Raw genomic sequence first — 27,881 nt, forward strand, 5'->3', positions numbered from 1 at the left:
TTCAGTTTGTGTAAAAATCGCATGATGCAAATTTAGCTGTAATGGTATCTAAACTCAAAAGTCGGATTACTGTTTGCAAGTTATGCTAACTATTTACGAGTCAGACAATACTGTATTGGTATGTTTCTGTAGAGAGACCAGATGTCAGTACACATGGATATAAAGTAGGGCAGAAAACCCACAATCTTTATTACCTCAGATTAACAAGACACATGTAAACATAAAAGCAACACCAACACTTCTTTTCAAAATTTTCTAAATCACCATTATATCATGTTTCACAAAACCAATTTTAACAAGCTCTTAATTCCTTAAACCTCTTCAAATTCTCCTCAAATGATCAATTGATCACTGTATTTGCCAAAAGATACAAAAAATGTCAAAACATAAATCAAATGTTAACCACAAGCTTACCCAAAAGAGGGTATTCAGTCTGCAAAGTCGTTGAATTTGATGATTCGGTAGCTTGAAAAATGTGTGACAGAAAGCAAGTGACATACAACTCAATGTGAAAGTGGGAGGGGACAAGGTTGCTGCTTTTCTTTTTAACGACAAAATGTGGCTTCCTCTTTTCATAGAACGTCTAGACACTTGCACAAACTTCAAATAATAAGATACACCTAAATATCCCAGTGTTGTTTCCATAAATAAATAAAAACATGTAATTCAATATAATAAATAACATATTATATCCAGATGATAACACAAGGTGAATTTACTTAACAGCAAAAAAGCATAGGCATGTACAAACATAACTTATCAGTTATGAAACACAATATTGCTTCATCAGTTGCCTGAGGTGAAAAATCTGTGACTTAACCAAAACAGTTTATGCTGCATGCTACACATCTGTACATACCGTTATTAAGTATCAAGAGAAGGGTTCAATACAAGACAAAACTGAGAGTGTAGCCAAATTTGAGAAACAATTTTATTTTAATTTGTTTTAAATATTCTTTTTTATTTCACTCCTATGTTTTCAGGTACATTTTTATGTTAAAATTATCAGCCAGTCAAATGCAAAACTGTTTTGCATATGTTCAACTGTGGCTGAAGTACAGTAGTCTATCACAAATTTAAGAAAACCGTTTCCTGTCAGTGAGTAATCACACACCATTTGACAGCCTTTTCTGAGAAAACAGAGTCTAAAAACACTTGTCACACAGACAACTACCAGCAGCCATATTTTGGCTAGAGAATGTAACATATGCTATTTAATACCATGAGTTTCAGTCTCTGTGTTTTACTCTTTATTTAAATTAGAAACACCATTACAGTCACTATGTCTCTTACACTATATACTGTGAAAACCCCTCACTGTAAATGTGCGATTTCATATCTAGAGCAGATTGGGCAACCTGTTCAGAAAAAGCATCTTAAGTTCCAATTTAAACTCGCACATTACCACATACACACACTAAACAGCTCCCGAGGTGGCTTTGAAGCTTGAATAACAGGGTTGATTTTACTCATCACAAATGAATGCAACTTGGAGGCCATAAAACATACTGGCATAACAAGAGGCAAAAAAAGAATCAGGCAAAACACACCCCTCATTCTCCGCCTTCACCTCAGACTCTGGCTCCAAACACTCAATGATTAATGCAGTCTTTCAGTTTGTGTGGAGTTTTGGCAAAAACTCCTAAAAGCCAATTAAAATAAAATGATGGGTTTAGGTAAACCTAACCCATCAACGAGCTTCACCACTGAAGCCGAACTTTCCATTTGCATCAGAGAAGCCTCATGGTTTACTGTGACCTATATTTTTCATATGTTAACCCAACAGTCAATCACATGTGAAATCCACACTTCAACCTTGAGTGAACCACAGTTTCTTAATACCAAAGTCGAATGCTATCCCTGTAAGTTTAGCCAATTTGGAGTCATGAAAGCTGAGGTTCTATACCAAATATTGAATTACATTAAGTGTGAAGACATTGTGTTTATTGTGCACATACTGGATATGTATTGATACATGCATACAGAAAAGAGAAGGAAAATCTACCATGTAAACAGCATGTTCAGAGTATGCCAAATAGTCATTATCTAAGCCAGGACAAGACTTGATTTTTGCTGGCCTGGTGGGTGGAACGGATCACAATGTGCGGGCATGTTAATTATGGTTTAATACACAGACACCACGAGCATTTGTGCCATTGATTACATGACTACCCCGCTGCCCCTTCTGCCAACACCTGTTGTGGGCCATCTGCTAAGAAACAAACTGAGGCATGAATAGGAAAGGGGGGCAGTGACACGGGCACACAACCTATTCTTTTAAATATATATATATTTAACACTTTATTTTAGGGTCTCTTAACTAGTTGCTTGTTAGCATGCATATGACTAGAATATTAGACATTTATTAGTACTAATTAAGCACATATTAATGCTTTATTCTACATGACCTTATTCTACATCCCTAATCCTACCCAATACCTAAACTTAACAACTACCTTACTAACTAATAATAAGCAGCAAATTAGGAGTTTATTGAGGGAAAAGTTAATAGTGAATAAGTGTTCCCTATTCTAAAGTGTTAACATATATTTTTGATCAATTAGTTCCCCTTTTGGTTATGCTTGTGCTAAATTTCATATCATAGTCCAAAACTATGGATTATCCAGAGCAGTGATTCTCAAACTGTCTAGTCACTTTTTAGCATTGGGGAACCCGAAATCAATAAACGACTGTTGGCAACATACACACAATAACACATTTTGAATAATCAACATTGCTGTAGTTCAGATAAATGATACTGTTGCAAAAGCCTGATAAGTCCTGATTTACCCTTTGCATCGCTTTATGAAAGAGCCCTTTCAGCATCTAAAAACCCACAAACCATATAAGACATTATAATTTAGATTAATTTAGAAAACCCATTCAAACAAACATCTAGAAAAAAAAACTACAGTAAGCATTATTATGCAAGTTAAAGATTTTATTCTGAAACTTAAATCTCAGTAAATACAGGTGCTGGTCATATAATTAGAATATCATCAAAAAGTTGATTTATTTCACTAATTCCATTCAAAAAGTGAAACTTGTATATTATATTCATTCATTACACACAGACTGATATATTTCAAATGTTTATTTCTTTTAATTTTGATGATTCGAGCTTACAGCTCATAAAAGTCAAAAATCAGTATCTCAAAATATTAGAATATTTACATTTGAGTTTGAATAAATGACCATCCCTACAGCATAAATTCTGGGTATCTCTTGTTCTTTGAAACCACAATAATGGAGAAGACTGCTGACTTGGCAATGATCCAGAAGACGAACATTGACACCCTCCATAAAGAGGGTAAGTCACAGAAGGTCATTACTGAAAGGTGTGGCTGTTTACAGAGTGCTGTATCAAAACATATTAAATGCAAAGTTGACTGGAAGGAAGAATTTGGGTAGGAAAAGGTGCACAAGCAACAGGGATGACCGCAAGCTTGAGAATACAGTCAAGCAAAGCCGATTCAAACACTTGGGAGAGCTTCACAAGGAGAGAACTGAAGCTGGAGTCAGTGCATCAAGAGTCACCACACTCAGACGTCTTCAGGAAAAGGGCTACCAAGCCACCTCTGAACCAGAGACAACGTCAGAAGCGTCTTACCTGGGCTGTGGAGAAAAAGAACTGGACTGTTGCTCAGTGGTCCAAAGTCCTCTTTTCAGATGAAAGTAAATTTTACATTTCATTTGGAAATCAAGGTCCCAGAGTCTGAAGGAAGAGTGGAGAGGCACAGAATCCATGTTGCTTGAAGTTCAGTGTGAAGTTTCCACAGTCAGTGATGATTTGGGCTGCCATGTCATCTGCTGGTGTTGGTCCACTGTGTTTTCTGAAGTCCACAGTCAATGCAGCCATCTACCAGGAAATTTTAGAGCACTTCATGCTTCCTTCTGTTGACAAGCTTTATGGAGATGCTGATTTCATTTTCCAGCAGGACTTGGCACCTGCCCTCACTGCCAAAGGTACCAAAAGCTCGTTCAATTACCATAGTGTTACTGTGCTTGATTGGCCAGCAAACTCGCCTGACCTGAACCCCATAGAGAATCTGTGGGGTATTGTCAAGAGGAAGATGAGAGACACCAGACCCAACAATGCAGATGAGCTGAAGGCCACTATCAGAGCAACCTGGGCTCTCATAACACCTGAGCAGTGCCACAGACTGATCGACTCCATGCCACGCCGCATTGCTGCAGTAATTCAGGCAAAAGGAGCCCCAACTAAGTATTGAGCGCTGTACATGCTCATACTTTTCATTTTCATACTTTTCAGTTGGCCAAGATTTCTAAAAATCCTTTCTTTGTGTTGGTCTTAAGTAATATTCTAATATTTTGAGATACTGATTTTTGACTTTCATGAGCTGTAAGCTCTAATCATCAAAAATTAAAAGAAATAAACATTTGAAATATATCAGTCTGTGTGTAATGAATGAATATAATATACAAGTTTCACTTTTTGAATGGAATTAGTGAAATAAATCAACTTTTTGATGATATTCTAATTATATGACCAGCACCTGTAAAGCATCACTAAGCATGAAATACTATATGGGAATTATAACCACACAAAAGATCAATGAATTATGCATTAAAACAATGAAAGAGAATTCTTAATGTGAAACATAATTTTGTAGACGATTGAAAAACTTTCTCTTTTCCTAGCTTAATATGCAGAGAAACTATATAAGCCTTTTGTAAGTTAGTTCCTATCAACCAAATCAACCAAATTACACAATGCACCTTTAACAAAGGAATCTGGAAAATAATAAATTGGAAATTGATTTACCAAAAAAACATAAGATCAAAGTCTTATGGACCTGAATAAACACACGTTTATGGGTTAATATGTGGTACAGCAAAATAAGCTTTGTTTCATATAGGCCATGAAATGTGGGCCAGACACACACAAAAAACAAAACAAAAAAAAACTACAATATAACATTTAAAGTCAAAAGTGATGTGGTAATGACCAGGATTTCCTGAGGGGATCAGACTCTGCTTACGCCACATGCAACATAACAGCTCTATGCATGATCAGCCCACTGTGTGCACTCTAATACACACGACCAGTTTTAAATACCAAAGCAAATCATTTCGAAAAAGTCGTACCTTCAGTGGCAGTTATCCTGTCTCTCATGCAAAGGCTGTGGCCTATATTTTTCACTAGCATGTGTCAGTGTTCTAACAAACAGGAAATAGGGGTTACCGCTGAAGTGTGTCCCTGCACACACATGCAGGCAAATTTACGTGCACATTCAACTATTGTAAATGTCACATTTATGTTACTATAACTTCTTGTCTTGGAGTTTATACAATTGTCTTATAGTTCATATATTTATTTTAAAACATAACATTGTATGTTATTTTCATAACTTTCATTAAATTACTACATTACATTACATTCATTCAAATTAATTATGAACTTTTTGTCAAAAAAAGAGGCATCGTAAATGCAAAGAAAATAAGTCAGGAAGAACTAAGGCTGAATTATTCTGTTCAAATATATCTCAGTCCATTCTGAATAGAATGCCTGAACAGCTGACCATGCTTATAATTTTGCAGTTTGCAGTCAAGGACCATGATATGCATTTCATCAGGTACATCTAGAAGTATGACCGGGTTTGTCCTCTCTGAAAATTACAACATTTAGAACCACAGAATCCCCAACTATAGGCCAGTATTCCACAGGTCTCATTTTTCCAATGAGTTCTCCAAGACATCAAGAACGCTCTACCCCTGTATCCAAAATTTGACTTGGTTGATTTCCTGTTTTCACTTTAAGGAGGTTGTGTGTCCCCCTTCTGAAGCTGATCCAACCCTGTACAGAAACCATATATCCACAGGAAAGCAAGGCAAATGCTGAAACAAGGCCATAACAATTCATTCCTTACAGGCAACATACAATTTAATTCCGTCTTCATTCTGAGCCAGAACAGTTGGGAATTTGCCCATGTTTAGTGGTCTGTGGTATATTGGCCCCTGTAACTGGACTTTGGTCTGGCAACAGACATTTAAAGTCAGGAGTAGGCCAAATGAAAAACGTTTGTACAACTAGCAATTAGTGTCAACAGCCAATGAAGCCTAGAAGACCTGACAGCTGCCCTAAATGTGTAGCTAAACGTGTCCTGATTACACTAGGCTAGGAATGTAAATGCTGCTAAAGCTGTTCTTACAGAAAAGAGTGTGAATGACAAAATGAAGAATGAACATAGTGAAACAACCTTATTTGCTGGTAAATGGAAAACTAAAAGACTATATGACATATCAGCAAGCTCTCAACATACTAGTGACCAAATTTATCATGGTTCAGTGATATTATGTGGCTGCAAAAATAACTACTGATAATAAGTGCAAGGAAAGTCAGGCAGAATTAATTATGAATTATCTGAAACACATGCTCCCATAGATGTAGACCAATGAAAAAAACTCCTCAGTATGATCTTTTCGAGTTGATTGAAAACCCTCAATTTGTTACACTTATGTGTAAGAAATGATATGGTACTGTATGAATAGACAGATCTAGACTGGTCTCAGATCAGCTACAGCAGCTTGGACTGTGTTTTAATCAGTCAGAAAGCTCAAGATGTCATTTCTAAAGATCAGGAAGAACTTGAAGGAGGAAGCAGTTATAAAGTTTAATGTAGAGATGTTCCGATACCCTTTTTCCCTTCCCGATACCGATTCCGATACCTAGACTCAGGGTATCAGCCGATACCGAGTACTGATCCAATACTGTGTATCTGGTTATACAGCTATACTTACTAGCCCTATATGAATTGATACAATTATTTCATGGTTCGCTTCACCATAGATAGATAGTCTGGCGAGTAAACAAAAAATATAATATATAATGTTTGGAAAAAAGTACACTGTTAACATCAGTCAGTCAAGCATTATAAATATATTATGATAATCAAGTATTATTGATAGAACTTTAGCAATTAGAATTAAAACTTGGTAACCATGTATGATTGCATATTAGTCATTTTAACTGAACTTAGGACTGGTGGTGGTGCTTTTTTGGTCATTCAGTGTTTCTGTAAAAATGTGGGGAAAACTATCAATAATATTGATAAGGTAATAATAATCATACTATGAATTCTGCTAAGAACAATATAAACGCACTAAGGATTAACGAGCTGTTGGATTCATGAATATTAATCACGTTGTCTGCATTGGCTCGAACTGATTTGCTGAAACCAAAACAGGGACGATAATAGGTGAGCCAGCCAATGAGATTGTCGTTTGCGCATTAGCTCCGCCTACTCCCGGAGAACCCGGCAGTTAAACTGAAGAATTCCAAAGGAGCTCCGTTATTTTGACAGAAAAATACAACAAAGAATATAGTTTACATACCATTCGGAATTGACGCGCTACATGTAAAATACTCTCTCTCTCTCTGCGTGTGAGAAAAAAAGCAAAGCGACGGCGAGTTGTCCGCTTCACACTAGAGCTTACTGTAAGTCAAATACATTCATTCAGATGATCTGAAAAATAGATAGCTTGACAGAGAGCGAAACTCTGAAGCGCTCAGTCAGTGTTCAGCGAGTTACAATATATCTGTGCTAAACTTATACATAGCCTCCAACTCACACACTGGCGTGTAAAATCTGATTATTTATCAGCCAGTGGCTAATATTAGACATCATTTAGTCGCCCAGGGTGAAGATTTAGTCGCATACGCAAGTGATTTACTGGCAATGTGCTAGCACGTTTGTACTTCTTCGCTGCTCTAAATAGCAAGTATAGGTCTCTGCTGCAAAGTAATGGGAGTTACCAGATCGGGGCGTTTTTTGACCATGTTACTTGATTGGCTGACGTCATAGTGACGGTAGGTTTAGGGGTGGGGTTAAATCAGGGGGATCATTTTGATTGCATGATTTAGAAACACCCAGCAGCTTGAAAATGCCTAGCAATTCAGAGACACCCACTTTTGCTCTGCAGAGACCTCAATCTCCTAAATAGTGGTTTCTTGTGGCAACACAGCACAACTTCCTGTATTTGCATTCTGAGCAGCGAAGAAGAATTGATTTCCTATTTGCAGTGTTAAGCAAAGCTAGCGCACATAACTATAGGTCTTGTCTAAGAAAATGGTATCGGATTGGTACATGGGTTCAAGTACTCGCCGATACCAATGCCAGAATTTTTTGTGGTATCGGTGGAATTTCCGATACTAGTATCGGAATCGGAACAACCCTAGTTTCATGTCTTTCTTTTACTGAAGCAGATACATGGAGCCTTGAGTTACATGGATCATTTCTAGAAACTTTCACTTAAAACACCACCTGGAAGACACAGATGATTCTCACATGCTTCATGTGTTCACCAGATGCATCAAACACAAGAATGAAACATTGACTTTGAGTATCATTAGAACAGAAAATCAAAAAGAACATAACTTGTAAATCATAATCCGTCACCATAATTTATGTAAAAATGTAGGTGTGTTTCTCGTGAATTGGAGATTTCTATGGATATTTGGCCTGAAGCCCTCCAAGTTGTGTTCTATTCACTCAACCATCAGTTAAGTCAGGGGTGCACAATCCAAGTTTCTGGAGATCTACCCACCTGCAAAGTTCAGTTATAGCCTTGCTCCAGCACACCTGTCTGTAATTAGCAAGTTCTTCTGAAGATCTTTATTAGCTGGTTCAGATGTGATAGATCAAGGCTGGAGCCGAACTTTGCAATAGAAGGTAGACCTCCAGGAACAGGATTAGGACTCTTGAGTTAAGCCAATTAATGTGTAAAACACAGATTTCATTACTCTCAAGTCTCAAACCTAGCTGTATTCTACACTCATCATCAATGTGCAAAATGTAATTTTAATGAGGGATCCCTGTCCAAGCTATGTTGAGCTTTGATCCCTAAAGGTCTCCTGGTCTGAGGCGATTTACTTTTATTCTGGGAATACGATATTAACCTACCCAATGATTTTATGATTGAGGCTGGTCACTGTACTTCACCATGATGGATCTATTCAGTATTCCAATATGGAAAAATTCCAAATTCAGACAATACAATTTGGTATAGTGATAGCTCAAAAGACAATTTAACAGCGTATTAAGTATAAAATCGCTGGGGAACCAGCAGTTCTTGAATAATTATTATACAGCAGGCTTGGGTAAGCATTGTATAATAGTAAAGAAAGCAATAATGGTATTTGTTGAATTTTTTTCATTTCAAATTCTGACCCACCCCCTCCCCCCTCTCCCCTCTTTGTTAAATGGCATAATGGAAGGGAAGGGTTGTCTGTTTTTGTTGTAAAACATGAAAATTCATTTAAAAATAAAAAAAAAATCCACAAATCCTTGTGAAAATCTAAAGAAGCCTATGTATCCAAAAATCTTTTGGAAATGGGGTGTTTCTTCTTAGGGCACCAGAAAAACCCATAGAGTTCCGCCATATCACTGTAAAAAGTAATTTCATTTTGTGTTGATTTCCATGTCAGAGTCTCTGACTGAGACTCCCTTGACACCATCCATCAAACACTGCCAATCAAAAGCTGCTAATGCACAGACGGTGGATCCACAGACTAAACCAAGAGGCTTGTATTCAGAATATTTTCTTTTCCAACTGTTTTCCCAGTGTGTACAGATCTCAGTTCCTGTCAAAAGCCAGATGCAACTGTAAACTACACAGCCAACGTACATTGATCTGTAGATGTGGTGAGGTGAACTCTGGTGCTCAGCATGAAGAATGCTACTGGACTCATCTTTCATTCTGCTCACCCCTTGAGAATTCAACCTTTGCCATTACATGCCACAAGCAGATGGTGACGAAGGGTGTTAAAATACTGCTTTCTACAAAGTAGCTTCTAGAAAAAAAAAAAAAAAAGCCTGTATGAGTGCTGTAGGCAAATTAAATTGGAGAGAACTAAAAAAAGCCATGGGAAGAAACACTGAAAAACCATTTGTGATGAGCACAGATTGCTAATTGTCATTTTAAACTGATCACTCACAAGAAAATAATCATATTTACGGCCTATATAATGTAAATGTATAAATCAAAAGCACTACAGAGGGTGAACATCTGACTTTTTTGAAACTGTATTTTTCATTTTAAAAAGTTGTTGGAAGACATTGGAACTGACATAAATGAATGCTCCCTCCTCTTATTTTGTAAACATTTGTAATAATATTAATTTGTTAGTTAATCTTTCTATTACTATTGTGAAGAACAAAATAAGATACTGAACACAAAATTGATGGCCAATCAACATCAGTGTGATATGGTATGGTGGTCGCAGGGATCATCATGTTACACATGCACTCTATATCATGCATTTAACTAATCAACATCATTGTTCAACAACTTATTTTCTTGTATTTTTACACAGGTCATTGTTTCACTTGCAGTGTCATTTTATTTTTATTTTTTTACATTTGGAGCATATATTACATTTGGATGCATGTACATGATGTTAAAAAACTGGGTTCATGCTTTAAAAAAGAAAGAAAACAGCTGCAGTGGAATAATATATTTCAGCAAAAAAAAAGAATTTCAGCTGTTCCACAGATGTGGTAGGATTTGCAGTGAAATGATTGGGTCGATATATGAGGAAGTGGTGTTTTATCTGAAAAAGGAACTCTGCTGAACAGGTATCATATAACCTTGTTGATATAAATGGAGATGACAGAAGTATTTGTAATTGGTTTAGAACAACTGAAAGATCAGTGTTCTAGATAAATTGCTAACTGCTGTTACTGGAAAAAACTTACTGGAAGTAATCTGACACTCACTGACAAATGGAATCAGAAGTTAAACAGAGGAACAGAACAGATCTGTGTTGAATACACACAGGTCAATTAGCTTCCATGTTAATGACAACAATTAAACAACAGGAACTGCATTGTCATGCAATACAAACATATGAGAATACACAGGAAGCCATTCAAACAACACTGATTGGATGTTTATAATCAACCCACAGAGAACATCTGAAGCTATGACACACAAGTTTGAACATGTGGGATTCTGGGTCCAATGTAAACTAATTATAACTGATTATCAAAATGTCTGATTTCTAGAAACTAAGAGCTGTGATGACACACACCCCACACAAAGAAAAGAGAGGGCCAGGAGGAGGAGAGAAAGGGAGGGGGGTGGAAGAAAGTAGAAGGAGGGGTTCACTGAGCTTATCATCTGTTTCAATGCACAGACAAACAAGAGAAAGAGAGGTCTTAAAACACAGTACAAAACTCCACAAACGCTAGCCAAAATCTCCCCTTCTCTTCCTCTCTCACTTGCTTCCTTTCCTCACTGGCAAGAACACAGTGAGGACACCTGGGAAACTTGTGCATGCAGCAACACACACACACACACGTCACCCACTCTGTAGCTCTGTAAAAGCGCTACAGCCTCTCTGAATGAGACTCTGGAAAGAGATATAAAACTCAAGCAAAGAAAGCCTGTTTTAACAGAAGTAAACATGAAGAGCAGATAGTGACTCACCCTTCCTTTAGCAGCTCTTGCTGTCTTTCTTTATCTCTCTTTCTGTCCCTCTTTCTCTGTGCCTGAGTCAGCCTGCAACACCAGCTGGACTCACAGCCACGCCCACTCCAGGGTCATGTGACCACAGAACAGCCAAGCAGCACTCATCACCCATTCAAACAGGCTATAGTAGAATCTGTCATGGTGTGTGGCTCAGGTTTTGCATACACTATGGTGACCAAATGTCTCCACAAAAGTAGAATAATTTTACCTAGTGTTCTTTGTGAAAGAAAGAAAATGCTTAATCTGATATATATATAATGTCTTGAGAGATTTTGTGAGGATTAAATGAGTAAGGTAAATAGAAAATATCATTAGCTCAATATAAAAACGATGGAAGTCAAAAGAAAGTCCCCACCATGATATAAAACATGCACTTGAATGTGTATTCCCATGTGTATGAGTACTTTAAATGTCCCTTACTGAAATAAACCCTAATGTGTATTATTAAAGGTATATCATTGTAAGTGGATACATTTTGTTGCGAATTCTGAAAAAAAAAGCTTGTTTTATAAATTAATTTAAGAAAATGTCATTGTATAAAAACATTTTTTATTTATATTAACAACACTATTTATATTTTTGCCGAAAGTTAAGTAGTACTGTTGTAAATGTGTTCTCTCCAATATCAAATTAGTTGTCATTTTGATTGAATATAACATTTATTTATTTGTTTAGAATACATAACTGAGTAACTCTTTTGGCATCACTCATTCATTGTGCCTGGTAAATCACTTTTGTCTTTTAAAAGATGTTTTGTGGTGGAATGTTACAGGGTTGAAGATCAGTGCAAAAACTCCTTGGAAATATCGCGCAACACCACATTACAATCAGTTTTCTTGCGCTTCTGATGCAAAAGTTAATTTTCACTACACTTTGTTCAACAACATACATTAAAATCAGTAAAATAAATTTAAAATCAGTCACTGTCGATACAAGAGGAAATGATTAAATATATCTTTGCCATCACTGTATCAGTGAAACACAGATGTCTATGAACATGTGCACAAGTATGTTTGTATGCATGTGTATACAAGTGCATATGCACGTGTGTGTCTGTAGTCTTTGAATGTTCAAGAAAGTAAACATGCAAAATTCAGGAAGTCATTAAACTGCACAAAACAATGCTGTATCTTTAAAAGGTTAAAGGACAGCCAACTACCAGTGTTCGGTGGATTACAATTATTAAACTCAACAGTTCTTCTGCAACACACTGATGCAGTCTCATGTGTCTGAAAGTAACCACATCCAGCCACCTGTTGTGTAGCAAAGACTGATCACAGACATGATAAAACTGCATTCTACACTGAATATAATGAGACGACAGTCATGTGTGCAATGTTTTGTTCAGTTTTCGAAACTTCAAATCAATTCTAAAGAAAGGAATCAGACACTGAGAATAACGAGAGAGAGACTTTAGGGTACATGAAGTAACCTGCCAAGATGTGTTAGTGTGTAATTCTGAATACATCTGAGAATAGCTGCATTATGTTACTCAGGCACTCCTATAGGCTCATTAGAACCATAGACCAGAGAAAGACAAGGCGAGAGGGTGGGAGAGAGACTGCAGTCTATTTCCTGTAGTCATTTAGGTTTTCTCTGCTTATCTTAATTACGCATATACATGAGAGATTGGTCCTTAGAGGTTTGACAACATAACTTCCTGTCCATGATAACTACCATAAACATCCAAATATTACTGGCCAGTTGTTCTTCACACATAGTCAGCCTGTTCCTGAATTTCTAGGCTGGAATTATTTGTTGTTTTAGAGTGAATGTTTGTGTTGGTTTCCTTACAGGAAGTTATCAGAAAGCAAATGAAGGTGTATTACTGCCCAGTAGCAAAATGAAGAAAAAACAGTCAGAAAGACAAAGGGACAGAGAGATAGAGAGTGTAGAGGAGGAAGTCTGTGCTGTGCAAGATTAGATATGATAGTGAGAGGCACGCTTTATAATTACAGCATATGGAATTGATTTCACAGCTTTATTAGTACTGAGGCAGTGAGGATGACTCATTCTTAAGGCCTGCAGAGATTTAAAACCCTCTCTTATCTGGAAGAGGCTTGGGTTTAATACCTTCCTGTCCCCCTGGTGTTTTTCTGTCCTACTCAGCTGAAGGACATTTAGTTTGAGGTTGATATATGGTAATAGTAAAACTGTCACCTTACAATGTCTTAAAGGGTCTCAATGGTTCAATACAGTCATAATCCACGGTCAGACATTCATTACTAGATAGCATTTAAGATTGGTTTTATTGGTTTTTCTGAACTAATTTACTCCGTGTATGCTAAGTTTGTGCTTTACTATTACTCAGTATTAACAGAAATATATTTTAAATTATACAGTTGCATGTTTTACAGAACACTCTTTTTTTACTCTTGAAACAACCAAGTTATGAGTTTCAACAGCTGCAAGATCTGAGTTTACTGTAAACACAATGGCTGCGTCCGAAAGCTGAAAAATACTGCCTCCACAGGAAGGCAACAAAGCATGTCACATCCTGTCTACTGAGACACCATCTATTTTTTTTTTTTTTTTTCATGTTTCCCTTGTGCTTGATTCTGTGACAGTTGAGCTAAAAAATTAAATGGGATCTAAAAGTTGGTTTCCTTTATGTATAAATGTATTTTGAACAACTTTTACATAATGTTGTAGCAAGAAATTAGTTAATATTTAATTAAAAATTATATTCTAAAATTATATATAAAGAATTCAAAAGAGAAAAACATCCTTGGGACAGTTTGTTCATTTACTGAAAGCCTGTTTCTCTGAGGTAAAGTAAAAGACAGACATTGTATTGTACCCATGTTTGTTGTTAATTCATTCCAGTTGTGAGGTCACTTCCTGCACTGCTTCTAATTCGGTTACAGTTGCTCCGCCACAGGTCACATCACAACTCCCAAGAATCACCACATTAGCAGCAGTGTTGTTCATCGCATCTTTGTAATCAGTAGAGAATGAAACTTCCTAGAGCTGGATGAACCCTGCTGTTCGGTATTCTGAAGCTGACAGCTGTGAGTCATGAGGTCATAATGTGCAGAACACAAAGGGAACATAAGGTAGGTTAAATGTTACTTTGCACCTCCCACCGAATAAATAATTTATCTTTCTCTCACTCCAACACACACATATCAAAGCTTTTCACTGGGGTCCACAGCGAAAACACAGTGAAGTCAGGCCACTGCGGGGGAGAGGGTGAGGTACGTCCAAGATTGTGGTTCAACTAACATCCTTATGTGATGATGCTTGTTATTAAGGATGCGCCAGAAGCCGAATACATTATTTGTAATGGCACAAAAACTTCAAAATGAATTACAATTTGTAACAAATAATAATAATAAAAATGTTAGATGCATTTACTACTTGTGCTTGGCTGATAACAGCAGTGACAGCACAATATTTTAGATAAATAACTAAAATGACAATGCAATAGTGAGTGTGTAAATTGAATGTATGTTAAAGTTCAATCAAATATTTGCTGCAGTTTCCTATGCAAGCTTGTAAAGCTGTCAGGCAATACTGTACATTTAACTCTGATTTCCTAAGGGCTGAACTGAAAAGGTACAGTAGCTAGATGAGTAGAAATATGTAAGTAGAAGCATCATTTGTTTAAGTGTACATAGGACATCCTTAGCATCAGTTCTCTCTTTCACACATGGTTGTCCAGTACTGTATCATCTGATTTATGTAAACCAGCCAGCCAGACTACTGGTGGAAATGTACAGCATTTTGTGTAACATGTATAAATTAAATTGAAAAAAAAAAAAAGGATTGGAGAAGTTTTTAAACTTCACTCAAGCACACCAACTTGGACTACCTGCTCCACTTTCACTTGGGGAACTGAAGTAGTAAATGCCAAGTGGCAATACTGAATTAATTCATCCATATATGTTTGAACCAGAAACTGATTCCAAAGAAGAGGAAGAGCGATTCATACAGGGTCATCTACAAGGTGATGTATCAGAATAGTAAAGCATTTTATGTATCATTCTCTACAATGTCGAACACATAACAGTAACTGATATCACTAGACTTTTATCAAACAGCTAAATAATATGTTAATTACACAAACCATGTTCCTGTTCGCTATTGCAGGTATAAAATATAAAAATAATAAAAATATATAAAAAGCGCCACCCCGCAAGTTGATGGGAGCGGTTACATGTTTGAGACAATAGAAAATAGGGGCTGTTTCAAAACACATTTTTGAAACTGTCTTTGGTACACTGACATTTTAAGGAGAAAATGCTCAGCAATGATGTTGACTGATGTTGAATTTGCACATGGTTTGTCTGAAATACTATTAAACCTATGTTGTTTTTCCTGAAATTCTGTGTCTTTTTCTCATTTAGGTTCATGAACATGCATGCAACGTTTCAACATGCTGATGTGTTTTGACATGATTTAAAAAAAAAATAGTTACATTTGTACTGTTCCCGGTTCAATTTGACCCACCTGTTTTAATGTTCTAAGGCAACTCTACAGACATAAAAAGCAGTTATAAAAGTAAATTTATAAAAAGTTATAGAAGTTTAAATTTATGAAAATGTAAAATATATAAATATATATATTTTTTATATTCTATATAAAATAGCAATTTTACAAAACACGTTTACCACCAAATCTTCAAGAAAATCAACGCCAATCATCTGAACAAGTTTTGTGCCAAATTTTAGGTTGATATCTCAAAAAAATAAATTTTTAAGTACGCATTTGTGGATGCAGGACCAAACCTTCCCACTAGATGATATACAGAGACTCTTGATTTCCATTTATTGTTTGATTGTTCTGAACCATATATTTCCACAATTTTCAAAATATTTATGAAGTTTGGGCAGTAACTTTAATATCTGATTTGAATTCAATCTCTAAAACACATAAAAACATACGTATAGAATAAGAGTATGTTAGGCACCATGTCACAAATGGAGAATCTATCGCTTGTTATCTGTTGCTCTGTCATTTCTTTGAGAAACAGTCATCAAATATGAAAACTAGAGTCCGAAACCTTTCAAATGATATATAGTTTGTTACGATTACTTTAGATATAGACCAAGATATTATCGTTAAACAATGTGTAATCACAAACATTTCACAGGTGTGGGGCAGTGGCAGTCAAAAACAGTGGTTAAAAATAGTGGTTATTTTTATAAATCATAAAAGAAAAGTACTGATATTAAAAGTTTATTGATTGTACTTGATTGTATGGTTTTTTTGTTGTTGTTTTTTTTCATATTGTAATTTTTATGGAATCAAATACAGGTCAATTTGACCCGGACCAGACAGGAAGTCACCTGTTTTTGAACAGTACATTAGGGTTAAATTTAAGTTTGGGTCAAGTTGTTAGGCCTATTTGTAACCTTATAATGTAAAAGGGCTCCCTATAGTTTTAAGCATAAGCTGATATAGATTTTCATCACTAAGAAAATTTTAACTATAACTGAATGTATTTAAAGAAAAAGCAACTTGTTCAGTAAACCACTATTTAAAAAAAGAAAAGAAAAAGAAGTTGAGTTTTCCCCCTTGCTGTACCGAAACCGTACCGAACCGTGACATTAAAACCGAGGTACATACCGAACCGTCATATTTGTGTACCGTTACACCCTTACTGCACACTGATAAAGCTCAAAAGAGCACAAAAAGCACTTTGATCAAAATGATCATTGTTATTTTAGTCAAGCAGATGTATTAAATTAAGCATACAGAAGTTCTTGGGGAGTTATATGTATATGTATACTTGTTTTATAGTCACTTACTTGGTACGGTTACATTGTACAGCCTCTTACAAGAGTAAAAGACTGACATAAAAAAATTATTATTATAATAATAATAATTACATATTTTAAGGACCAATTCTCACTATTAACTAGCATGCATATCACTAGCACATTGGTCGTTTATTAGTACTTAACCCTTAATGACCTAGAACATTTTTGGGGCACCTGACACGCCTGAACTTTTCTTTGTTTTTTCAGACCTATTCTAGCAGTAAGCATCAAGTGCCATATATCATTATAAACAGGAGAACTTGACGTTTCAGTCTAGCTAATTTAAAGTCCCAATTTTCCCTTTGTTTTCTCTAAGAATTAACAAATTTTTAGAATTTTAAGAAGACCGCAAGTAATAATTGGGTGTTTTTTTACTGTGTACTCAAACAGAAACTCCTGAAGTTTGGATTTTTTTTCTTTAAAAAGTTGTATCTGTGTGTTTTACACTTCCAAATAAAATTTTGTCTACATATAACATTCCCCAAGCAAGTTATAGCCATTTACTACAATATTGTTATAGGCGCTTTTCAGTGAAAAACAGGTCTATTTACTTTACTAACAATATAGATGTATCCAAAAAAACATTTAGGGAGCAAAGAAAATGGAAACAGTGTTATATAATAACAAAATACAGTAAAAAATTTATTTTTTTTCCAGAAAAAAAATATTTTCAATCTGAGTATGAACAACAAACACAAACAGTGCAGCAAGTTGTGAAAACAATTGTCTTGTGCAACAAATATACAAGCAGTGCAAATGATTCACAAACTACACACAAAATGGGTGAGAAATATATAGAGTGCAATAGAAAAAAATAGTGCAAATGATCTTTATGAACTATATAAGTATTATTTACATAATAAAACAGCCAAATGGATCGATCCGCTGGCTGCACTCTGCATCAGAATTGATTTTACCGGGACATCGCCTCGCGACGCGAATACCAAAATTCCAGTGCTTTATCCGATATGTACCACTTTTTCATTCTTGCTTTTGGTTTATTCTATGCCAAAGTGCTCTGTCCTGTGTTTATCTGGGCTTTTTCAGAGAGTGCTCTCATGCAAATGTGGTATTTTGTGTTTGTTTTCATGCACGCACAACACACTTTACTTTCACTTTGCGTTTGCTCAAATTCCCATAGAAACACGCTAAACAATGGTTCAAAAGACCAAAATCTATGTTTTATCTATGTTTATTGAGACAAATGCGATATCTCCGAAAAGCGGAGAATCTCTGTTTTACGACACTTTTTAAAGCATTCAGATAGGATTAGCAGCGGCTGTCTCGGTTTTTGAGAAGCACATGTTAATGAATTTTCTGCATGACCATATTTTAGATAAACCAAACAACTACCTTACTAACTGTTAACAAGCAGCAAATTAGGAGTTTACTGAGGTAAAAGTCGTAGTTAATAGCTAATAGAGAGAATTGGACCTTAAAACAAAGTGTGACCAAAAAAAAAATAAAACATATACATATACATATATATATATATATATATATATATATATATATATAGCTTATACCAAAAGAAAAAGGGGAAATAAAGAGGGAGAAAATGTTAGAGAGTGATCAAGAAAATAGAATATCTAGGATAAGACAAAAGAGGAAGATTAAGTCAGCTGAGCCCCAAGATAAAGTCCTTTGGATGGAGCTGGTTTGCATTGTGGTGGGAAACTTGTGTTACCCTTGACCTTCCCTCTCACCATGTAAAGTAAACACATGTTTCCGGAAATGTTATCAAGAGAGAACTGTCATATATCCAGAGACGCATCTCAACTCAACTCGTCTCAGAGACAGAGGGGTCCTCTGTCAACATTACACACATCTTTTTCGAAAACAACATAAAAGACACAAGAACTCAAGTTTTTGTTTCTGAACCTGATACAGAGTGCAAGTGGGTGTGCTTGTTGCAAATTTCCTCACTTTGTTTGAAGTTGTGTACATTAAGCTTGTGCTTTTGACTTCAATTAATAGAGCCTGGAACAAACGTTTTCCATCAAAAGGTGCATCACATCACTTGTGAGATCTCTTCTGAACATAAAAATAACAAATAGGACATTTTAACTTCATGCAAAGGTTACACTTTATTTCGATAGTCCTCTTTAGAAATTCTACTAATTATAAGTATCTTTGCAACTACATGTCAACTAACTATCATTACAGTAGACTGCTAGGTTAGGGTAAAGATTAGGGTTAGTAGAAATGACGAAGTTACTTATAATGAGTAGAATGTCTGTTGGAGACACTCAAAATAAAGAGTTAGCAGATATTAAGCAGGCTGTTTACTAAAACTATACTGGTAGTTGACATGCTGTTGCAAAGTTACTTATAGTTAGTAGAATGTCTAAAATGGACTGTCAAAATAAAGTGTTACCATAAGTGAACGCCATGGGACTGCTAGTATGCATGAAGTATGTGGGACAGAGTCTTAAAAATTATTAAAACATTTATTTTATTTTTTGCATAATTTTTTAATGTTAAGTGCTTCTCTGTTATGTCCTACAGATATAGTTAACAGGATATAGTTAACTTTGAACATATTAAATTATATGATAGATTTACCTTTGTTGGTTGCGTAGTGTCTAATTATTTAATTTAGTTCTAATATGTGATTTACTAATGAATGAGTAATCCAAAAAGAGTTACTCAATCATGTATTCAAATCATAAGTACTGTACATACATTTCATGGTTCAATCAATATATACTGATTATATATTTATAATAAAATAATTGTAGTTTGCTTTGCATGTAGAAGCATATGAATGCTGACAGTAGAAGTGGTCTTTCACCATTCTTCTCGACTTGTTGTTGCTTACATGTCTTGTTGAATATGAATGTAATAAAACATATTGAAATTACTGTAAAACCACAGCTTTATCACAGGACCGAGTACAACAGAAACAGAGGAAAAGGCAACAAAAACAATCTGTGTATCTTCTTTCTACTTGTAGGTCTCAAATACCTTTCTATCTCAGATTCAGCTGTTGAGAGTGAGTTGACACACACACACACACACACACACAGGATGAGGCATGGAGCCAGTCAAAACACTCTGCAGAGGGTCTAGATTACCAGCAGGAGGCGCTTAGTTGATGAAACCTATTTGTCACCATTTTGACAGCCCCTCTCTCTTGAGTGCATGTGCAACTTCTTTGGTTGGGTGATCTGAGTATGACCTCACTGAAGCTGAAGACACAGCTCTACTTCAGTGTTACAGACCCAAAAGTAAAGCTTTTAAATTAAACCTCTGCAATAAGGGTGAGTCACAGGATCTGAGGGACCCAGGGATTGGTGTATGTAGGTCAGGAACAGGTCAGAAAACCAAGTTTAGAACTGTTTGACATTAAGAAAAAATGGGATTGTCAGTTGCCTATTAAGGATAATTAAACAATACAAATTACAAATAGTTTGAGCATTTCTGAATTTAAGCAGATGTGAGGTTTTATAGCAAATCAGAACTGAATACAAAAACTACAAAATATACTACATGAGTAAATTTCAGATCATGGGGAAACAATTGGAAGGAAGGACGTGAGACAATTTGGTGTGAGGTCACTTCCTGTCCAAAGACCTGAATGAACAGGAAGGAACCTAATCTGTCACACATTTACAACATAGCTAGCTGTTGCCTTCTGCCACAATTCGCCCAAATCCCAACTTTACTGTACTGTATACTTGTGGCCAACTACAAAATCCAGCTGTTAGATATTATTGTAATTGTTCATAAAAGTAACTCCCTTGTGGATAAGTGCGTACGCAACCTATTAGATAATAAAATTAAATAAAATGACAGTAATGTGGGGTAATTGTTTCACATGAACCATTCAGTTATGTTTGACATGGTAACAATTAACTGGTGTAGTATAACAAGAATAGGAAGTTTTAAAAAACTATAATTATATGAATTATGTGACACAGAGGCCAGATCAGAACAAAAGCACCCATGAGCATTACTTAAGCACTGATTCTGTGCCAGTGAAGCTATCTTCACAGTCTTTTCTCAGGGTGGGCTGGGGATCCCTTAATTTTCTGTAAGGGATAGGTTTAGGGTTAGGGTTGGGCTAGGGGATAGGAAATATTGCTTGGTCAGTAATAAAAGTAATAGAAGTCTATGGAAAGTCCCCACAATTCACAGAAACAAACATGTGTGTGTTGCTTCTTCTTCTTTTTATTTTTTACAGAGGGATTAGTGCCATAATGCAGTGCCTGAGGGCAGGTCAGCATCAGTATAAATTGATAATGACTTTAATAGGACATTTCACAGTACCAGAGCTAGCAGATGCTAAATAGTGGGATAGAAAATAAATTAATCTATAAAGGAAAGAAATCATGTGCTTCCAGGGGGTTCTGCACCAGCCAAGCATCTGTAATTTAGATGAATAAGAACGCTATTAATAGATTAATAGGAACATGCTTTTTCCAGGTATTATAGAAAGTGAAAATGTTTCTAATTTGGTACTAATTCTACTCTTAAAAAAGGTGGCATCCTTTAGCATACAAAATATATAAACATGACATAAACAGACACACACATACAGTACACACACAGTGTTGCTATTTAAGCATTAGATCATTCTTGGCTGCAGCTGCTCTTTCCTCTATTTTTTAGCATTTACAGGAACTCCTCTGGCCCAGAGAGTTTCCACATGTGCTGTGTGCCATTCATTGTGTGTGTTCTGTCAATGTTTGGATGTGTACCTGGTTGTGACGTACATGTGTGAGTTGTTTAGATGCATGCATGTGCATTGGTGTGTTCTGTTGTGCATGTAATAATGATGAGGAGGTGGAGTTTGGATGACTAATCAAATCCAAATGTGTGAGTTGTTGTTTTAACTAGGCCCTTTTCCCTTTCTCATGTCCATCACTGCATTTTAACTTGTCAGCAGACATTTTCTTTCCAACATGCTTTACAGTTCACTATGCACAGGCACAGTCCATTTGTAGCTCCTGAGATTAAATATCGTACACAAGGATGACATGATGCTAGATCTCAATTGAATTGAATCAGCAACTTTTATGCTATCATTTTCACAGGCACTACTGACATATTTCACCATTTACTTTACTCAGTGTGCATCAACTCTGTACTGACTACTGGCTTGCAAATGCACAGACTGCAGGCTTTGAAGATCCGAAAAATACAATTACCTAAGAAGTGGCAAAATGAGACTACAGAGGATGTCAGAGACAATAAACATCACATGAACAGGAAAATTAATTCCACTAGTCTGCTTTTACAGCCTCATTGTGTTTATAATTATGCTCTGGCAAACTATTCTAAATCAGACAGTTTCAGGGAAACAGTTTTTTTTAAACACTCACACATGTTTGTTTTTGTGAAAAGTGGGGACATCCCACAGGCGTAATGGTTTTTATACTGTACAAATTTGTATGTGCTATTGCCCTACACCAATCCTACACCTAACCCTACCCCTTACAAGAAACTTTGTGCTATTTCAGATTTTCAATACACTCCATTCTGTGTGATTTATAAGCGTTTTGAAAAGTGGGGACATGGGGTAATGTCCTGAAAAGTCACCTTCTCCTTGTAATACCTATGTCATACCCTTGTCATTATACAAATTTATGTCCTCATTTGTCATAAAAACGTGCGCACGCACACACACACACACACACACACACACACACACACACAAAAGAGTTGTCGGAAGCTTAGTGATGCTCATGCTGAAGACATGTGGCCTTGGTGTATTTTGTTTTTCTTCAAAATCCTCTTGATGAACCGAGAATCCTAAACTTTATTTGGTCACAGTGCTTATTTTCTGCAATATTCCAAAAGCCAGTGGAAAAATCCTGTTGGGATAATATCATGGGAACCATGGTGATGCTAACTTCTGGGCTGGCCTACAAAAATACATCATCAATGCAGTGCTCTATACTTGATATATGTAGACATTTCCTTAATAATTTACTAGCAACGACCTCCGTGTGAGCTGCTGTGACATCATAACCATATCAAAACCATGAAAGGCAGAGAAAATTTCAGACTGCAAACACATCATAGTCAGACATGGTGAGCTGATTGTAGGTTGCACACCTGTTGTAACCTCTAGTAAAAACATGACCTGATTTTAAGCCATAAGGTTAGTTCTACCTTCCATAAAAGTGCATGTAAATTTGGAAGAAAATAGAAAGCACTTATATTATGCCAAATATAAATACAACCGACAGCATATTCATCAAATTTAATGTTCCTTAAATAAACAACAGTCTTCATTATAACAATTTTAATCTTTAAATGAAGTCTGGCATAAACAGCCTCTGGATGTTTTTTATAGTTTCAACTACAAATACCATTAAAGTTTGCAGATACTCCACAGCTGCACTGACTTAAATATGACCACTTCCCTTCTCATTTAGCACAGTTCTCCTCTACCTCAGGTCCTTTGTGATCCTGAGTTACCACAGTATGTTTACGTCTCAGTATGAAGGCTGTCTGAAGCACAGCTGGACTAAAAGGCTCCAGTCCAGACAGAGTAAGAAGCCTGCGGCTGCCTTGCAGCTTTCTTCCACTCATGGCTCATTTGCATCTTGCTAATTTCTCATGGACAGTAAGGGCCAAAACTCAACAGCTCATTCTGGATGTCAGAGTCAGTTTAAGTTCAGTGTCCAGCTGAGATCAAACACAAAACAGAAAGGCTTGGAGCTCAGGCTATGGGGGATGAGACTCAGAAAGTCGAAATCACATGAAGCAGAAGACTAGAAGAACTTCTCTCAATAATGACACACATTTATGCTTCACACAGTGTTTGATCAAGGCACCTCAGGACAGACCACAAAAGAAAAAAACACTAACGAAATAACATATGTGTGCCACTTAAAAAACAAAACAAAAAAAACATTGAATTTGCATGGAAATGTCTTTTTTTCTCTCTCTCTTTTTTTTTTTTTTTCTTAAATCAGAAGACAATTGACCAGCTGTGTGGTTTTCCAAGAGCTTCATTCCTCTATTCTGGGAGAAATACATATGAATAATTGGATTGTACTTACTATGCCCGTCAGAACAAGGGGATTTCCGTCCAACGTGATTAGGTGATGGACACCTTGTTGTAACTGGTGGATGGTGAAGACTGTCATGACCTTTGGTGTCTGTTGATTTGGTGACACTGGTTTCAGGCTTCCTTGCTGATCCATCTGCAGGGTTAGGTGGCTCGCATTTCCTGAAGGTGGTCTCTGGGAGTTTAGCACTGGCATGAGGAACGATGGTAGATGCTGCACGTGTGATGGGGGCAATGGTCTCCAGTGTCTTGCTGAAGGTGACTGAGTGCTTCTGCGTCTCAGGCGTCTTACTGTGGCTCAAGACATCTGGCCTCCTCAGCCCAAACCGAGCCGTGCCAGGACTAGGACACAGTAACATTTTATCTAGTTTTATTTAGGTTGCATTTCATCCATTACACAAGCTATGACTAATCTGCATTATACACATGCACTGTGACTGTTTGTATCACTTTTTCACTGTTGGCATCATTCTGCTTGTCCAGAAACAAACCAAAAAACTGGTGTTTAAAGTCACTCAGTACTAATTTCTGGTTTCTAAAACTGTTCAGTGTGAATTCATAAGTATTATACAAGTTGGTGATGTCATATAAATTATTATAGTCTGACTTGAACAAAAATGTATGATTTGTTGATAAAATGTCATCATGAAGGTCCACCCCTAAACCCAACCCCCGGGGCAGCAAGAGCAAGTTGTACAAAAACGTACAAAGGAGATTGTACAAATTTGCCATCAATTGCCAAATAGTGAAATACTTATGAAGTTTAACTTTTACATTTAAAAACAATATTTAATTCACAATCATGCCATTTTACTCAGTATCAGCATGGCTGTTTACTTACAACCAAATCACATTCATGTTGATATTGAAATATTATATCAATATTTTTTTATTTTTTTTCCCCAATATTTTTGCTCCACCGACAAACATAATTTTGAATGAACAAAACCAAGCAGAATCAAAATCATTACATGTCTCAGAGTAACACACAGTAGTGACAGCAGTGTTTCTAAATGAATCAGTGTTTTTGAACAAATTGGTTGAGTGAAAGTTTCAGTGACACACAAAAAGAAACTGACTGCTGTATAATGCATATTTCAATCCAAAAACAGATCTAAATCATCCTTAATAAAAATCAGGGGTTGCTGCTGTAAATCCTGAGAAAACTGGAACACCTGGACTTGCAAGACCAATGCAGTTTTACACTTTCATGTTCTGACTTGAATATTCATGTTCTAATATTGAATATTGCTAGACAATGCCACACAAGGCAATTTCGGTTTTGCCAATAACATCTAGTAACTGACAGGGACATTGTGTCTATACATTGTGACTATACATGTTTTAGTTTATACCTGGGAGAGCCTTCAAAAGCTTTTCCGTAGTTGTTGGATGAGATGTCAAAGCCTAGCTCTGTCCTACGTGACACCGGTTCAGGGGTTCGAGCTTTGGGCTTTGAGGTGTCAGGGGGCTTGGTACCATTGGAGCCCAGCTCATAATACCGTCCGCTGGTCGGGGACATGGCCGAACGCTGAACATTGGATGGTGCTCGCCGTGTGTGAGGCGATGAAGAGTGCGAGGAAGAGTCCACATCTTCCACTTCAAATGAGCGTTTCAGGGCTGCAGGAAAAGGACAAATTAGAAAACCTTCAGCTTGGAATTTATTGTGTTAAATTCCTAGATTTATCTTCTGTAGTTAACGCATGTAGACCTAACCATTAAATTCTAGAGAAAGATTTGAGGTTTAAAATACAAATTATGTAAATAATACAAAAGAAGGCATTCATTTGTACTCAACCTAACAATTATATTTTATAGTGTTAGCAAAGTAATGGAAAGCTGAGGGCATCCAGACTGTGAGGCACGTCGCCCAAACCTAAAGCAAATATTCTGCAGATGGTAAAAGTGACATGGTAACCAGGGTGCACTTATCAGCCCAGAAGGGTTATGAAACACCATTTTATGTTATAATGATTTTTCAGTGGGTGGAACAGCCAAATTCAGTGCTCTGGCCAAAGACTGGGCCTAAAACAGCAACAGTGTGTACAGAATAGGGCTGGTCCGAATACCATTTTTTGAGTTTTGAAGCTTCGGTAGTAATCAACACCAAATATTCGAAGCTTCGGAGGGAGGGGGCTGAACATTTTCTTCTCTCTAATAAAGGCAGGAATCTCTGTGTGTCTTTCTGTTTGCATTTTTATTATGTCGCGAACCTTTCATCCAATCGACTTCAGGCGTGGCGGGTGTGTTGCTGCAGACCCAAGGGAGTGCAGTGTCGCATTTTGGTGCAATATGGACACGAGACACGTTCAGAATTAATAAACTTTTAATAAACTACAGAACCGCGCGAGCCAGAAGCGGCGCACCTCACGCCTCACACTGCATTAGTGATACAAAACACACAGGTCTGTTAAGAGCAATACTTTTAATAAGGCAGCCTAACATTTTTCTAACAAACAAATCACTCCCAAATCCGAAATTAACAGCACAGTAATTACTAACACCGTAAAAGGTAGGCTATTTAAATAAAAGAAGAACGAAAAATAAATGAACGAAGTTCAACGAACTGTAATAAATAAAGAAGACGGTAGCATACTTTCAATACTTTCAATAACTTTCAAAAAACAAATAAAATTATTATTTTATTATTTTTATTTTCCAAGCAAATTAAGTGCACGTTTTTATCATGTGTAAAATTACTGATTAGCATGGCGGATAAAAGCAGCTTGTTTTTTTACACCAACAATATACTATAGGCATAGTACTTACAGAACTTGACATACTGCTGTGGTAGGCCAGTTTCAAATCGCATATTTGGCACACTGCCTTTGTCTTGTCCTCACTCAATTTAAAGTGCTCCCACACAGCTGAGGTCTATGGCATTTTTGTCTTCTCTTCCAGATGAACTGAATCATGACATTCATGACGTTCACTCATGGGCGATTCATATTCAAGCACGAATGAGAACCGTTTCGCGGGGGATGCCAGGGGTTCGGAAGAAAGAAAAAAAGTATTCGAATATTCGAATCTCAAAATTTTAAATCGAATGCCAACCCACCGAACGAATATTCGAATAATCGAATATTCTGGTCCAGCCCTAGTACAGAAATACACTTTATTAGATATCAGTGACTGTAAAAGTAAGCAAAATATTGGACAACAGCTGAAATATAAGCAGAAATAACAAGCACAATATACTCAGTTTATCCTTGAAATAAGTACTAGGTAGTTCAACTTTTCTCAGAAGGTCCAATTTGATTTGCCTGCCTAAAATGAGGAGGTATCATTTTGCTTTTACAAAACAAAAATTACATGTTAAATATGAAAAATATTAACAACAATACTATTGTGGTATCAAGTTGAAGATTTGGTAAATCAATTTGTGCTTCCTTTCCTCATCAATTCACACCTTCTGCTAAAGACCATCACTAGGATATGAGATATTCAAACTGTAAATTGGACAGTAGAGGGATAGGAATTTAATTTTCATAATCTCTCAGGCACTTGCAGACCCCCCCCCCCAGTGAGTGTTAATTTTGATCCCTTGATGCTTATCAAAATCTTTCTCATTTTACATGTACTTATTGTAAAGACACATT

General features: G+C 36.4%; 1 protein-coding gene across 5 annotated transcripts in view; it reads right to left on the minus strand.

The window, feature by feature from the left end:
• Positions 1 to 27,881, minus strand: part of septin9b (septin 9b) — a 73,265-nt gene that overhangs the window by 17,515 nt on the left and 27,869 nt on the right. For 3 of the 5 annotated variants that reach the window (XM_058778658.1, XM_058778659.1, XM_058778657.1), the window contains exons 2-3: positions 25,638 to 25,902; positions 24,275 to 24,624 (exon numbers count right to left, since the gene is read on the minus strand). In XM_058778658.1, the coding sequence (XP_058634641.1) occupies positions 24,275 to 24,624; positions 25,638 to 25,902 (615 nt within the window). Of the gene's footprint in view, positions 1 to 414; positions 519 to 11,451; positions 11,600 to 24,274; positions 24,625 to 25,637; positions 25,903 to 27,881 lie in introns of those variants that run through there. The other 2 variants (XM_058778661.1, XM_058778662.1) reach the window with 2 other exon arrangements.

This window comes from Onychostoma macrolepis, chromosome 06 (genome assembly GCF_012432095.1).
Source record: "Onychostoma macrolepis isolate SWU-2019 chromosome 06, ASM1243209v1, whole genome shotgun sequence".
In the NCBI taxonomy this organism is placed as follows: Eukaryota; Metazoa; Chordata; class Actinopteri; order Cypriniformes; family Cyprinidae; genus Onychostoma; species Onychostoma macrolepis.